Source organism: Martes martes (genome assembly GCF_963455335.1).
Source record: "Martes martes genome assembly, chromosome: 17".
NCBI lineage: Eukaryota > Metazoa > Chordata > Mammalia > Carnivora > Mustelidae > Martes > Martes martes.
Genome location: NC_137905.1, coordinates 45,464,921 through 45,480,633, shown reverse-complemented (window position 1 = coordinate 45,480,633; position 15,713 = coordinate 45,464,921). Strand labels below are relative to the sequence as shown.

At 54.0% G+C, this 15,713-nt stretch overlaps 2 protein-coding genes across 2 annotated transcripts; one reads left to right on the top strand and one right to left on the bottom strand.

Moving 5' to 3' along the window:
• Nucleotides 1-479: 479 nt before the first annotated feature.
• LRFN1 (leucine rich repeat and fibronectin type III domain containing 1) lies at nucleotides 480-6,102 on the top strand (the record flags this gene model as incomplete). The annotated part of the gene is made up of 2 exons (XM_080828409.1): nucleotides 480-1,971; nucleotides 5,190-6,102. Exons 1-2 carry the CDS (start codon nucleotides 566-568, stop codon nucleotides 6,100-6,102), a joined length of 2,319 nt encoding a protein of 772 aa, XP_080684535.1. The 5' UTR covers nucleotides 480-565.
• Nucleotides 6,103-13,499: 7,397 nt separating this feature from the next.
• On the bottom strand, nucleotides 13,500-15,412 carry IFNL1 (interferon lambda 1; the record flags this gene model as incomplete). Its single annotated transcript, XM_080828092.1, has 5 exons — nucleotides 13,500-13,598; nucleotides 13,687-13,770; nucleotides 13,876-14,019; nucleotides 14,946-15,017; nucleotides 15,242-15,412. 5 exons carry the CDS (start codon nucleotides 15,410-15,412, stop codon nucleotides 13,500-13,502), a joined length of 570 nt encoding a protein of 189 aa, XP_080684218.1.
• Between the last annotated feature and the right edge of the window lie 301 nt (nucleotides 15,413-15,713).

Below are 15,713 nucleotides of genomic sequence, written 5' to 3'. Positions count from 1 at the left end.
ATGGGCCAGGCGTGGTTCTAAGTACATAATGCTCATTAACCCATTTAATCCTCACAGAGGTAAGGCCTGTTCTTATCTCCATTTTACAGATGAAGAAACCGAGATTCAGAGAGGTTCAGACACTTGCCCGAGGTCACACAGCTAGTAAGTGTCAGAGCTGGAATTTGAACCCAGGGGCTGTTGCTTTGAAATTCATGACCTTAAACCCTAGTCAGCCATGAGTTTTCCAAATATTAAGTGGGTACTGGAAGGCCCAGGCTTAGTCAGGTGTCACCCTGCTGGTTGGGAAATCATGAGAAGTCTGGGCCTTCTGGAGGAGAGTCAGAGTTGGGATTGGGACACTCGGGTGGGTAGTGAAGTTTATCAACCAGCATGGAAATATTGTCCGCTAACGATGAAACGCATGGCCGCTGATGAGCAGTCCTGCCACTGTTCTGCCACGGGTGTCGGGAAGGGAGGGACACGGGTGGGCGGCCAGGCTGGTGGTTAAGCCCTGCGCCTGCGTGACCCCGTCTCCTTCCCTCGCAGGTCTCAGGCCCCACTGCTCCCGCCTTCCCCCTGCACCATGGCTCCGGGCCCCTTCGCCTCCGCGCTCCTCTCGCCGCCGCCTGCTGCCCTGCCCTTTCTGCTGCTGCTCTGGGCTGGGGCATCCCGTGGTCAGCCCTGCCCCGGCCGCTGCATCTGCCAGAACGTGGCGCCCACGCTGACCATGCTGTGCGCCAAGACTGGCCTGCTCTTCGTGCCGCCGGCCATCGACCGGCGCGTGGTGGAGCTGCGGCTCACGGACAACTTCATCGCGGCCGTCCGCCGCAGGGACTTCGCCAACATGACCAGCTTGGTGCACCTCACCCTGTCCCGCAACACCATCGGCCAGGTGGCCGCCGGCGCCTTCGCCGACCTCCGCGCCCTCCGCGCCCTGCACCTGGACAGCAACCGCCTGGCCGAGGTGCGCGGCGACCAGCTCCGCGGCCTGGGCAACCTCCGCCACCTGATCCTTGGCAACAACCAGATCCGCCGGGTGGAGTCCGCCGCCTTCGATGCCTTCCTCTCCACCGTGGAGGACCTGGATCTGTCCTACAACAACCTCGAGGCCCTGCCGTGGGAGGCTGTGGGCCAGATGGTGAACCTGAACACCCTCACGCTGGACCACAATCTCATCGACCACATCGCTGAAGGGACCTTCGTGCAGCTGCACAAACTGGTTCGCCTGGACATGACCTCCAACCGCCTCCATAAACTGCCCCCCGATGGCCTCTTCCTGCGGTCCCAGGGTGCAGGGCCGAAGCCGCCCACACCGCTCACGGTCAGCTTTGGCGGCAACCCGCTGCACTGCAACTGCGAGCTGCTCTGGCTGCGGCGGCTGACCCGGGAAGACGACCTGGAGACATGCGCCACCCCCGAGCACCTCACCGACCGCTACTTCTGGTCCATCCCAGAGGAGGAGTTCCTGTGCGAACCGCCACTCATCACGCGGCAGGCAGGGGGCCGGGCCCTGGTGGTGGAAGGCCAGGCAGTCAGCCTGCGGTGCCGCGCCGTGGGGGACCCCGAGCCTGTGGTGCACTGGGTCGCGCCCGATGGGCGGCTGCTGGGGAACTCAAGCCGGACCCGGGTGCGGGGGGACGGGACCCTGGATGTAACCATCACCACCTTACGGGACAGCGGCACCTTCACCTGCATCGCCTCCAACGCTGCCGGGGAAGCCACGGCACCTGTGGAGGTGTGCGTGGTGCCCCTGCCTCTGATGGCGCCCCCGCCGGCCGCCCCGCCGCCTCTCACCGAGCCTGGCTCCTCCGACATAGCAACACCCGGCCGCCCTGGTGCCAACGAGTCAGCTGCTGAGCGCCGGCTCGTGGCCGCGGAGCTGACCTCGAACTCGGTGCTCATCCGCTGGCCTGCCCAGAGGCCCGTGCCCGGAATCCGCATGTACCAGGTCCAGTACAACAGCTCCGTGGATGACTCCCTCGTCTACAGGTGGGTGCTGCAGTCCCAGGACGCCCTGCCCACCGACTCCCAGGGCCCTCCCCCTCATCTGCGCACCCCCTTGGCCTTCTTGCTCAGCCGGGGTTCTCTAGATGGCTGTGCGGAGTTGTCTTGGGCTCTCATTTGCCCTGTCCCCTCCTTTCTCTACTTCTGTCTCACGATCTCTTTCTGCTTTTCAGGCATTTAGTAAGTCTTCCTTGAGACCCCACAAGAGCCAGACGTGAATATGCCCAGCACAATCCCTACTCTCTGGGGTTCCTGGTCTACATCACTGCTGGCCAAAGGTGTCTGGTCATTCACCTTGTCAGTTCAACATTTTGGAACATGAAATATATTCTCACACTTACATATGTATAGTTACATTTATATTTACAGATTACATACCAGTGTTACTGTATCAACCCACTGGGTACATTACAGAACAGAAAAGGAAAAGTATGAGAAAAATATATAAATGATCCTTTGATCTTACCCACTTTGTTGTGAAGTGGTGATGATACCCCCTCCCATTTTGTAAACACCCATGTTATTTCCACCATCCACTAGGCTAGAAGCCCTTGCTCTGGTGTAGACAGATCTGTTCAGTATAGACAGACATTAAAAGGTTACTTTCTCCCATCATTTCTATTATTCTCTTGCTTTTGCCTCTGTCTGCCTGTACCCTCTCTCCCTCCTGCCCTTTTAAGGCACTGAGCCCTTGCTCTGCGTTAGGCCCTGTGCCACCTCATTCGATCTTCCCAGCTCTGCTGTGAAGCAGTGATGATCCCCCCTCCCATTTTATAGACAGGAAAACTGAGACTCAGTGGGAGGAAATCACTTGCTCAAGGTCACAGAGGAAAGTGGCAGAGCCAGGATTCCAGGCCTTGCCCTTCTAACTGCTAATCTTGCCCTTTTGACATTGAATACACATTTAGTGAGCACCTGCTGTTTGCCAGGCAGGGATTAGGGGAGAAGAATACATTTCTGTAAGTGACTCTTGGTTTCTGTGACTCTCCACTTCTCTGTTTCTCTCTTTCATTATTTAACCCTTGGCTACTGTGTTGGGGGGTGGGGGGGAATCCTCAGACACTGCATGTATGCAGATGTTGGTGGCTGCCTGTCCCCAGCAGGGCAACAAACCCCCGGTCTCTTCCTTTCCCCTTAAGGCCACAGTTCCAGTCCCCTGTCCCCCATTGCAGATGCCTGTGCTCTGGTGCTGTAGGGGTTAACCTCCTCACTGCTGCCATGGGCGGAGGTGACGACCAACCAGAAACCTGATCTGCTGCCTGCTTAGGTCTTGCAGCCAATTAGAGACACACCAGCTGAAGCTTTCTTAAGGAGCCAGCCTCTGTCCTTGAAAAGTGGGGAGCCCCTAGCAACTGGCTACTTTGGGGGAAGGAGCAAGAGGAATGCAAGCCTCTTGAGAAGGGGAGAGGAGAGGATGAGGAAGACATACAGCTAGGGGTCTGAAGTTGGATGGGGTGGGGGCAGTGTGTGAAATGGCAGGAAGGGGGGTCCACCGGAAATGTGGGTAGGCCTTTTTGAGGGGGGGCCTTATTTGAAATCTTCTGGTTGAAGGGTGGCCCTTGGTGGTAACAGAGCTAAGATGGGCTTCAGGACCAGAGCTGGCCTGGTTGGAGGGAATGTGAAGTTTCCTAAAGAGGCCCATGGAGATGGGGGTGTGGCCTCTCTCAGGAGACTGGGCTCCTGCAGCAGGGCTCAGGAGACAGAGCTCCTGGTCCCAGGCAGAGGAGGCCCCAGTCTTTGTCTCTGGGGACCCACTAAGAGTTTTGGAGGTGAGGAAGGCTTGTGAGATTGAGTCCCGGGCATGTGAATTCATGTGGACGTGGCAGTCCTGGCTTAGCCAACAGCCCAGATGTGGCCAACAGCCCAGAAAGGACGTGCCCAATAGAAGAGGGTCAAGGCCTCGTGGGAACGGTCTTACAGATGGGGAAGAGTGCAGGTGGCGGTAAAGTGTGAGCCAGGGTGAAGTAAAGTGTGAGCAAGGGTTACTGGCCAACACAGGGTGGGATGTGAGCTAATCATGATGAAATTACTAGGTGCCAGGCGTTAGGTGTGTTAACTCATTCACACATCACACTGTCTTTATGATGATCTTAACATCTCCATTCTGGGGAAGCAGGGCACAGAGGGTTTAAGAAACTTGCCTAAGGTCACAGAGCTAGCAAGTGGCAGAGAGACTCAAACACGGGCTCTGAGACTTTGTCAGCATAATGGCTCCTTTACAATGATCCTCATTGGAGGGCAGGGGCCGATAGCAAGAAAGGGGCATGTTGCTTGGTTACATTTGACCCAATTATGGATGAAATTTATCTGGGCGGGGGGCATGCTTTCATGACCTCTGGTGGTATGAGGCAGAGTGTGCACACAGAGTGACTGATTGCAGGACATGCAGAGTGGACATGGCCCTAGACACAGTAGGGAAACCATCCCTAGGAGGCCTTGGGAGTGTGGCTTGGAAGCCACTGGTCAATCAAAAGGGGAGTGGCTTATAGATGGCCCCTTAGTGGGTGGGAATAGGTACTTGAGAGGTTTGGTAGTTGTCCCAGAAGACAGACACAGCTTGATGTATCTACCCAGAGGTGGGACATGCAGGTGAGGGCCGTGGCCTCTATCAGTTTCCCCAGAAAGGATGGGAATACATAGGAAAGAGAAACTGGAAGAGCATCCATTGTCCCAATTGAAGTAAGACAGAGTGGGTGAGCCGACCTCAGCATCCACTTGAATGAGGATGGGACATACAGGAAACGAGACGTGGCCTGTTGTATGGGGGCCCTTAAAGGGTGGAAATATGTAGACCTTGAATGGCGGTTGTCCCAATGAAAGTGAGACACTGCCAGGAGGCGTGTTCCTTGAGGGCAGGCCTTAAAAGCTGTAGCACCCCCACCCTTGCGGGTATGTGTGTGTGTGTGTGTGTGTGTGTGTGTGTGTCAAAATATACAGATGAGGGAACAGGAATGGCAGATATTACCTAATAGGTGACAAGACACCACAAGGAGTGGGTCTGCGGGCAGGGCACACAGAAGAGGGCCATGGCCTGCAGCAGGGGTCCTGACAGGATGGGAATTTGTCGCTTGAATGGCTGCTACTGTCCCATAGAGGGTGAAATACCAGTAGGGACACATGGTTTGGTCCCCACTGGTCACCACGGGTGGGGCATGAAAACGAAGTGATGCTAACCCAGTTCTGAAAACCCTCCTGTCCTGCAGGATGATCCCATCCACCAGCCAGACCTTCCTGGTGAATGATCTGGCAGCGGGCCGCGCCTACGACCTGTGCGTGCTGGCTGTCTACGACGATGGGGCCACCGCACTGCCCGCCACGCGAGTGGTGGGCTGCGTGCAGTTTACCACCGCTGGGGATCCCGCGCCCTGCCGCCCACTGAGGGCCCATTTCTTGGGTGGTACCATGATCATCGCCATCGGGGGCGTCATCGTCGCATCGGTCCTCGTCTTCATCGTTCTGCTCATGATCCGCTATAAGGTCTACGGCGACGGGGACGGCCGCCGCGTCAAGGGTACCTCCAGGTCGCCGCCACGGGTCAGCCACGTTTGCTCGCAGACCAACGGCGCAGGCGCAGGCGCATCGCAGGCCCCGCCCCCGCCGGCTCAAGACCGTTATGAGGCGCTGCGCGAGGTGGCGTCCCCAGCTGCTGCCGCAGTGGCGGTCGAGGCCAAGGCCACCGCGGCCGAGACGGCTTCCGTGGAGCCAGAGACCGCCCTTGGACGCTCCCTGGGCGGCTCGGCCACCTCGCTGTGCCTGCTGCCGTCAGAGGAAACCTCTGGGGAGGAGTCTCGGGCCGCGGCGGGCCCTCGGAGGAGCCGTTCCGGGGCCCTGGGGCCGCCAGCTTCGGCGCCTCCCACTCTAGCTCTGGTTCCTGGTGGGGCCCCGGCTCGGCCGAGGCCGCAGCAGCGCTATTCGTTCGACGGGGACTACGGGGCGCTCTTCCAGAGCCACAGTTACCCGCGCCGCGCCCGGCGGACAAAGCGCCACCGGTCCACGCCGCACCTGGACGGGGCCGGAGGGGGCGCGGCCGGGGAGGACGGAGACCTGGGGCTGGGCTCCGCCAGGGCACGCCTGGCCTTTACCAGCACCGAATGGATGCTGGAGAGTACCGTGTGAGCGACGGGCGGGCGCCGGGACGCCTGGGTGCCGCGGACAAACGCCCAGCCGCCCGGACGCTGGGGCAGGACTCGGGGAGAAAGCGCGGCGCCTAGTCGTTGGACTAGAGGCGGAGACTCGCCCTTCTTGTCCCCGGGGGGGTGGGGCTCCCTCGTCTGCGGCTCTTGGTCACGCCCCCGGGCCAGAGGGGATTAGGGGGCGGGCAGCCGGGCCCCCCTCCTCCACGGACTCCTCGCCCCTCTCCTGCCCCTCCCCCCGCGCGCTCGCGGACCTCGCTGGAGCCGGTGCCTTACACAGCGAAGCGCGGGGAGGGGCAGGGCCCCCCCGACACTGCAGCACTGAGACACGAGCCCCCTCCCCCCGCCCGGGACCCGGGGCAGGGGCGAGGGGCCCATTTCTTGTATCTGGCTGGACTAGATCCTATTCTGTCCCGCGGCGGCCTCCAAAGCCCCCACCCCCACCCCATTCACCTCCCTGGTCCCGTCGGGTCTGGCTTGGGGTCCCCCTTTCTCTGTTCCCTTCGTCTCTGTCCTGCCCCCTGTCGTCGTTGTCTTATTTGTGTCTGTCCTTCCTTATTTGTGTCCCCTTTCTCTGTCTGGTCGTCTCTTCTCCCTCTGCCCTCCCATTTCTTGTCCAGTCGTTTCCCTATCTCTCCCGATTACCTCTTCCCCCTACACATTCTCCCGGGCAGGTCCCACTGGAAGGACCAGACTCTCCCCTATTCCTTCCTCTTTTCCCAAATAAGTCCCCACATGAACAAAGTCCAAAACCAAATTCCCCTCCCTGCCGGAGCCGGGACCCTCCGCCGCAGCAGAATTAAACTTTTTTCTGTGTCTGAGGCCGCTCTGCTGACCTCTGTGTGTGTCTGTGTGTCTTGGTGTGTGTGTGTGTGTGTGTGTGTGTGTGTGACCTGGATTACAGCATGAGGACTCAAGTGAGACTGAAGAAGGGATGGCTAGTTGGGACCAGGGAGACTCGGGATAGTTTCCTGTCCCCTGAGAGACTTAGAGGTGGGGAATAATAAAAATACTAGCTAACATTTAGTGAGTGCCTACTATGTGCCAAGCCCTCATTTAACCCTCTAAACCCTAGATATCAGTGCTATTATCCCGTTTTGCAGATGAGGAAATTGAGGCCCAGGAAAGTTAAGACTCTTGCCCGAGGTCACCGAACCAGCACAGAAAGTAGCAAAATTGGGATTTAAAAAGGCAGGCAGCCTGACTTCTGATTCTGTATTCTTAACCACAGAATTGTGCTGAATAGCTGTTGGATGTCCATTCCATTTTGTGCTCAGCACAGCTCCTCTGAGGTGGGTCAGCTAACTGAAGTAGGTATGTTTGGTCCCATTTAACAGGAATCTGAACCAAAGAGAAATGAAAGTCACTTGCCCAAGGCCCCCAAATGAAGAAATAGGGGAGCTGGCGGGTTCCCCTCGCTGCTGCACTGTATTGCCTCTGGTGTCTTTATGGAAGCTTAGGAATGGCCCCAAAGACCTTAGCTGAGCATAGATATCCAAAGTCAGCCTTGGGGAGGGGATGAGGGAAAATGCTCATTGGCCCGGGGTCTGGAATCTGAGGGATCCTAGGTGCAGGAATCCGCTGGGAACACAAAGGATGGTGTGGGGAGAAGAGTTTCTCAGGTGAGGCTGAGGGCTGTGGTTGAGGAAGGAACGTAGGTTGATGGTCGGGTGGGATGCCCCAGCCCTTGGGGAGGGGGAGGGCCGCAGTGGAAACTGCTTCCAGATCCTGGAGAAGGAGGAGGAAGGCTTCTTGCCAGCCAGGGGCCCCCTGAGGCCTGGGGAGGAGGAGAGGAAGACAGAAATAGAAACAGAGCAGGAGGGAGGGGGATGGATCTGGGCAGACAGGGTGGGAGGCAGCAAGGACAGAAGCACCAGCGACTCACAGGCCATGAGGCTCCCTCACCCAGTGGCCCAGCCACACATCCATCTCCATCATCACGACTCCTGGATACTGAGGGCTTCCCACACGCCAGGCACTGTGCTCACGAACCCTCCCTGATGCAAGTAGAGAGTATGCAACCCAGAGCCCAGCAAAATGGAGTTACTCAGTAAACGTGATTGCATTTATACACTGCAGCAGATCTGTGTAGCGTGTGCAATCACTTTTCTAGAGCAGGAATCTGAAGTTGAGAGGTTAAGGAGTTTGCCCAAGATCATACAGCCACAAAATGGCAGAGCTATGATTGGAAATTTTATTGCCTCCAAATCCTGCACACCCAACCAGCTGACTATATTGTCTCTGATTTGCCCAATAAAGCTTTATTGAGCACTGTGTACTGGGCCCTGTGCAGGGGATACAACAGTGAAAAAAATAATCAAATAAAACAAGAAACCCCTGCCCCATGGAGCTTATATTCTAGGCATGGGGATGAGAGTAAAGGGGGGATGAGAGTAAACAAGCACATAAATGATGTGTCTGGGGGTAAATAAATGCCATGGAAAGAATGAGAATGGGAAGGGACAGGGACTGACCAGGAGGCCTACTTTAGGTTGGGGGCTCAAGGAGTATGATGCTGGAGCTGAAGAAATCCCTTGTAGGAAGAGCCAGGATAAAGCATTCCAGGCAAAGTGAATAGCACATGCAAAGGCCCTGAGTAAAGAGTGTCCTTAGTGTTTTGCAGGTAGTATGTCTGGACCGGAGCGAGTGAGACAGTGGGAGGGGAGGAGGTGCAGAGGCAAGCAGGGAACAGATTCTGCAGAGCCTTGTGGGCTGGGGTCAAGAGTCCAGATTCTATTCTCCAAGCTATGAGAAGCCAATGGAGGGTTTTCTGTAGAGGTGATATATGATGTCTGATTTCCATGGAGACCCCAGCTGTGGGGTGGGATGTATGTGTCTTCAAAACAGAACCAGAAACTGCCATCTCAGGTTACGGCATCCACCGGACATGTTTGGGACCCCTATGGTCCCCAGTTCAGCTCTTTGGATAACACTCCAACCTCCTTCCTTCGCCTGTAACCCCTTCATTTGGTAGAGAGGTATCTGTCAATGCCAAAGCTGTGCTTGTTTTTCAAAATTGAGAGATCTAAACCCAAGAAACAGGTACACTAGGTGAGAGAGGGCATAGTATCATCCAAGGGAAATGTCTGAGTAGCTCTTCTGTGCCTGGTCCTGGGCTGGGCACTGAATACCCAGGAGTGACCTAGACAGACTCGGTCCCTGCCCTCCCAGAGCTGAGGACAGTCACAGCCCTATTGCTGTAGGAAGAACAGCAGAGCTGTCTGACCCTGCCCCAAGGCTCAGGGACATGTACTAGTCAGTCTTTAGGTAGCAAGTGACAGGAATTCAGCTTCCCTGGATTAGACCTAAAAAGTGGGCGTTGTTTTCTCATAAATCTGGGAAGCAGACTGTCAAGGGTAAAGCTACAAGGAACTCGGCCTTAGGGACTGAACCTCGGACTCAATTTCACCCACTTTATTCACTCATTTCTCCTCTCTGTTTCTCTCAGCTCAGATTCATCCTCTTCAACAACATGTGGGGAAAATGGCCATTTATTTACAGACACAGATTTGATGCCTCTAGCACCATAGCCCCAAAGGTAAAAATGGCAAAATCTCCTCCAATCCTAAACGATGAAAACAACAACAACGACAACAACAACAGGGCAGGGCTCTGATTGGCCTGACTGGAGTCACATGACATTCTTGCTCTGACTGTAGTATCCAATGTAATGCTTTGATTGGCCAGGTGGGGGTCAGGTGTCTGGGTTGTGTGGTCTGGGGGAGGGGAGGTTACTAAAATAATATGAGGTTGAACCAAATGAAATCGCCAGTTTTGTAGGTTAGAAATGGCAGAACATTGGCAATTTCATACGATTGACCCTAGATAGTCACCAGAAAAGTAGGATGGGAAAGTTCTTAGACATATGAAAGCAGTAAGAACCCCGGTACACCATGCAGAAGGTGTGTGGTTTTGAGGGAGAAGGTGGTATTAGCTAAGACATAAGGGATGAATGGGAACAGACCAGGTGAAGACTTCACGGTGGCAGGAGAGTGATAGGACATGTCTCAGGCACAGGGAACAGCGGATACAAAGGCTGTCATGCGCGGGGACAAGGGAGGGCTTGCCACCGTGCTCTGGAGATGGAGTGCTCTGACTGAGCTAACCTGAGTCACGTGTTCAACGAAATGAAGGAGTAGGAAAATGGGAGTTAGTCCCCAAAGGAAAATTGAAGAGTTTTACCAGGAGAAATGAATGCTGAACAGGTCAAACCAAAATATATCCAGTTCAAAATTTTTTGTTAGGCCTTGGCATCTCCAAGAAGGGATTTGCAACTGTAATTCTTTTTTATTTTTATTTTATTTTATTTATTTATTTATTTTTAAAGATTTTTTTTTTTTTTATTTATTAGAGAGAGAGAGAGAGAGAGAGCACAGGCAGACAGAGTGGCAGGCAGAGGCAGAGGGCGAAGCAGGCTCCCTGCCGAACAAGGGGCCCGATGTGGGACTCGATCCCAGGACGCTGGGATCATGACCTGAGCCAAAGGCAGCCACTTAACCAACTGAGCCACCCAGGCGTCCCTGCAACTGTAATTCTGGCATGCCTATTGAAAAGGGTCATATGCCAGAATTCTGATATGTCCTATATGATTCAAATGTTTATTAGCAAATATATATGTTTGATAACATAAGCTCTATGCCCAACATGGGGCTTGAACTCAAGACCCTGAGATCAAGAGTTGCATGCATGCTGTACCAACTGAGCCAGCCAAGCGCCCCATATTATCAAATATTAATTGACTACCTTCTCTAGGCTTTATGCTGGGTGTACAGAGATGGATTTGTGAGGATACATCTGGCTGCAATGAACATGACTTAAGACATTTGCTTATCTCATTTATTTTTTTTTAAGATTTTATTTATTTATTTGACAGAGAGAGAGCACAAGTAGGCAGAGAGGCAGGTAGAGACAGAGAGAGGAGGAATCAGGCTCCCCGCCGAGCAGAGAGCCCGACGTGGGGCTCAATCCCAGGACCCCGGGATCACGACCTGAGTGGAAAGCAGAGGCCTTAACCCACTGAGCTACCTAGGTTTATCTCATTTAATAAGAAGTTTGTTTATCTCATTTATCTCATTTAATAAGAAGTCTGGAGTTAGGAAGTTTGGGGTTTTGGTGCAATGCCTCACTGATGTCACCAAGGACCCAATTTCCTACTCTTTAGTTCTACCTTCCTTAGAAGAAGAGGTTCATTCTCTTGGCTCATTGCCTCCTGGTCACAATATGGCCACCACAGCTCCAGAGCTCACATCCTCATACTAGTGAAGTATGCAGGAAAGAAGGGAACACATGGAAGAGTTTTCTTTGCATCAAGAAAAAAAATTCTAAAATAAGAGTAAGAGCAATAAATACATATGTGGGGCTTAACCTGTGCCAAGAACTGTTTTAAATTCCTTACATATGTTAATGAATTTAAGAAGCCCTTTAGTTGGACGGCCATCCCAAACTGCAAGGGAATCCCGAAAGCAGGTGTCAGGCAAAGGGAAAGAAATTTATGCCATGGGCTGAGCAACTTATATCTTCCTTGCTGCTGATTGCTTTAGGCTTAAGCATGTGACTAAATTCTGGCCAATGAGACAAGCATGCACAATAGGGAGTTTCTCTAGAAGGTTTTCTTTGATTTTATTTATTTTTAAAAAGTACTTTATCTGTTGGGGTGCCTAGGTGTCTCAGTTGGTTAAGCATCTGCCTCCCGCTCAGGTCATGATTTCGGGGTCCTGGGATTGAGCCCCCATGTTGAGGAGGGGCTGCTCAGCAGGGAGTCTGCAGTTCCCTCTCCCTTTTCCCCTCCCCACCACCCATGAACCCTCTCAAATAAATAAAAACTTTTATTTATTTATTTGAGGTGCCCCAGTTTTCCTGGCTTTTAAGAACTGTGGAAGAGGGGCACCTTGGTGGCTCAGTCAGTTAAGTGTCCAACTCTTTTTTTTTTTTTTAAGATTTTATTTATTTATTTGACAGACAGAGACCACGAGTAGGTAGAGAGGCAGGCAGGGGTGGGGGGAACAGGCTCCCCGCTGAGCAGAGAGCCCGATGTGGGGCTCTATCCCAGGACCCTGGAATCATGACCTGAGCCGGAAGGCAGAGGCTTAACCCACTGAACCACCCAGGCACCCCCCCCCTTTTTTTTTAAGATTTTATTTATTTATTCAACAGAGAGAGAGATCACAAGTAGGCAGAGAGGCAGGCATAGAGAGAGGGAGAAGCAGGCTCCCTGCTGAGCAGAAAGCCCAATGTGGGGCTCGATCCCAGTACTCTGAGATCCTGACCCAAACGGAAGGCAAATGCTTAACAACTGAGCCATCCAGGCGCCCCAAGTGTCTGACTCTTGATTTCAGCTCATGTTGTGATCTTAGGGGTTGTCGGAGTGAACTCCAGGTCAGGTTCCCCACTCAGCCAGGAGTCTGCTTCTCTCCTCTCTCTGCTCCTCCCCCCACTCATGATCTCTCCCTCCCACACGCAAAATAAATAAATAAACCTTAAAAAACAAAACCAAAATCCTATGGAAGGCGTGCCAGGGCCCCAGACATCGTGGAGCAGAGGCAAGCTATCCACATAGAGCCTTGTCCAAATTTGGCACCCACAGAATCTGTGAGTAGGATCAAATGGTTGTCATTTTACTCCATTAAGTTTGAGGTGGTTGATTGTGACAGCCAGAGCTGTGGCTGCCACCTTGAGACCATGAGGTAGCCAGAGTAAGAATCAGCCAACAGAAATGGAAAGAATTTGGTTCTCAAAGACATTACTGAATAATGAATTAACCCATCCTAGACCAGCCCTGTGAGCTGACTTTTTGTTATGTGTGATAATAAACTCACTTTTGCTTTCCCCACTTGAGTTGGGTTTCTGACACTCATTACAGGATAAACCGTCTTGATTAGACCTCTTTGTGTCCTCGGTACCCATGGAACAGAGAGATATCCGGTTCACAGATGGGGACAGACAGAGAGACATATAAATGTGTGTTACATGTTCACAGAACGGCGCACATGTGGGCACGAACTTGCTGTTATGTACCTGCAGTCAGATCCAGGTTCAGGCAGACACTCACTTAAATCCATACATGCACACGGTCGCAGAAATCAGGCACACACAAATATACACCGCCGGTTACACACTTTACCTCCACCTCCCAGACACCCACACTCAGTCGCAGACTCACAATCATACACGTACCCAAGGACTCACTTATCACAGAAGGTTCCAATTCCTTCCTGTTTACTTGTGCAGAATGTATAAAAGTAGAAAAACAAGCATTTCTTTTGGGTCAGCACTCCAGCTTCATAAATAAGGGGGGAGAGGAAATAACTTAAGGCAGGGCTGGGCCTTAGTGTATCAATTAAGGTCTGGGGTCCCAGATGGGCTGGGGGTGGGGCCAGGTCCTCAGACACACAGGTCTCCACTGGCGACACATTCCAGGTCCTTTTTGAGGAGGCGGAAGAGGTTGTACAGGACAGAGGCCTCGAGGCAGCCTTGAGACTCCTGAGAAAGGGAGAAATGTTTGCCATTTCCCAGGTGTCTGCCTCCTCCCTCAGGGCCTGGGCATCCATCTGCCTCTTGAGTTACTCACCTTCTTTGAGGCCTCATGAAGCCGGTGCAGCCAGTGGTGGAGGTGGCCTTGGGGCTGAGGGCCTACTGTGGGCTGAGCCTTGACCTATGGGCAGAGGAGGGTGGTGTGTGAGGTGGGGCCTGGGGCAGAGGGGCGATGTCCCCTATGCCCAGACCCCACAGAGAGGACCTAGGTGCCCCGAGCACTCACACAGGCCTGGAGCTCAGAGTGGATGTGGTGCAGAGTGTGAAGGGGCTGGTCCAGGATGCCCCCCTGGGACCTATCAGCCATGGTCTCCAGGACCTTTAGGGTCAAGGTCAGCTCAGCCTCCAAGGCCACGGGGCGCTCCCATACCTGAGGAGAGGTGAGAAAGAACAGACAAGGTGGAAAGGTGAGGAAGCAGAGGCAAGAAGACCCAGTTACGTGGGGGCAGGTCAGGAGTGCAGGGAAAGCGGGCAGGTGATAGGTGACAGAGGATGGGGACAGGATGGGTCAGGTGAGAAGGAGGCAGGAGAAGGGTAGAGGTGAGGCAGAAACCTAAGGGAAGATACGGGAGAAAGAGTGAAGTGGGACAAGTGAAATGTGGCTCATGGGGGTCATAGAAGTTCGGAGAGATGGGAAGGGGATGGGTGAACAGAGACAGGTTAGGGAAGCAAGGGGAGGGGGTGCCTCTGGCTGCACAGGTGACCAAGGTGAAGGAAGGAGACGCAGACTCTGGGAAAGGGCAGTGGAAGAAAGATGATGGGGGACACAAGGGGGAATCAGTGGTGGGGAGGACAGGTGAGAGGGGCAGAGGGAACTGGCATTGAGATTAGACAGTGACAAGCTGGCCAGGGCAAGGGGCTTGGGTGGGAGATAGAACCTGGAGAGAGAAGAAGGGAGAAATGAGAAGGAATTAGGTAAGAGTGATGGGGGCAGGTGAAAGAGATAGGGATGTGGGAAGAGGCAAAGAGGTGATAGAAAGGGACCTAAGGGTCTACGGCCATACCACCCTGAACTCGCCCGATCTTGTCTGATCTCAGAAGCTAAGGAGGGTCGGGCCTGGTTAGTACTTAGATGGGAAAGGGACCCAAGGGAGGGGTAGGGTCAAGGCAGCAGTTGAGGAAGGACAGGGGTGGGGGGTGGGGGTGTGGCAGGGCTGGGGGAGGGAGATGGCACAGGACAGGTGAGGGGAGACCAGACAGAGGGGAGGACAGGTGAGATAAAGAAGGCAAGGGGCCACTTAAAGAATGAGGGAGAGGGGCCAGGTGAGGGCAAGTATGGCCTCACTTCCAACTCACCTGCAGCTGTCTCAGGTCCCGGTTTCTAGGGAAGGGGCGGGAGCTGCAACTCCAGTTTTTTAGTGAATTTGCCTAGAGAGTAAGAGCAGAGGTTTAGCCCACAGTAGGAAGGCTGGAGGCTAGCTCATAGCAGCAAGGATGGAGGCTGACCGCGAAGGAGGGCTCGAGTTTAATCCGTAGCAGAAAGGACAGAGGCTAGCCCATTGCAGGAGGATAGAGGTTAGCCCACTGTAGCCAGGTGGCACCTGGGCCAAAGCAGGAGGAGTAGAGGTTAATCCACAATCATAGGGACTCACCAAGGCATCCTTGGCCATCTTGAAGGCCTCCAGCTCCCGTGGTGACAGAGATTTGAACCTGCCAATGTCACAGCCCTTCCAGCTCGTGGTGGGCTTAGAAGTGGGGACGGGGCCAGCTGTGGCCATGCTCAGCCCTGCAGTTACCAGCAGCAGGACCCACGCCATGGCCATGGTCATATCGTAACTGCTTCCCTGGCTGCATGGCCCCGTTTTTTAGGCAGGCTAAGTGAGCAGTCCTGACTGATGTGTGTAAAGTGAAAAGGCAAATGGAAATTGTGATTTTCACAATGACTTGAAAGGCGGGAGTGGGTGGGGCCAGGTACGGAGTCAGGTGTGCCGCTTTCTGACAGCTCATGGGAGGAGAATGAGGCACAAAAAAGTCAGCTGCAGGAGAACGGAAGCAGGGGGTGACAGTCTTTTCTAGAAGCCGCAAGGTGAGGTCACAGGTGTGGGTGGGGCCAGATGAGCCCAG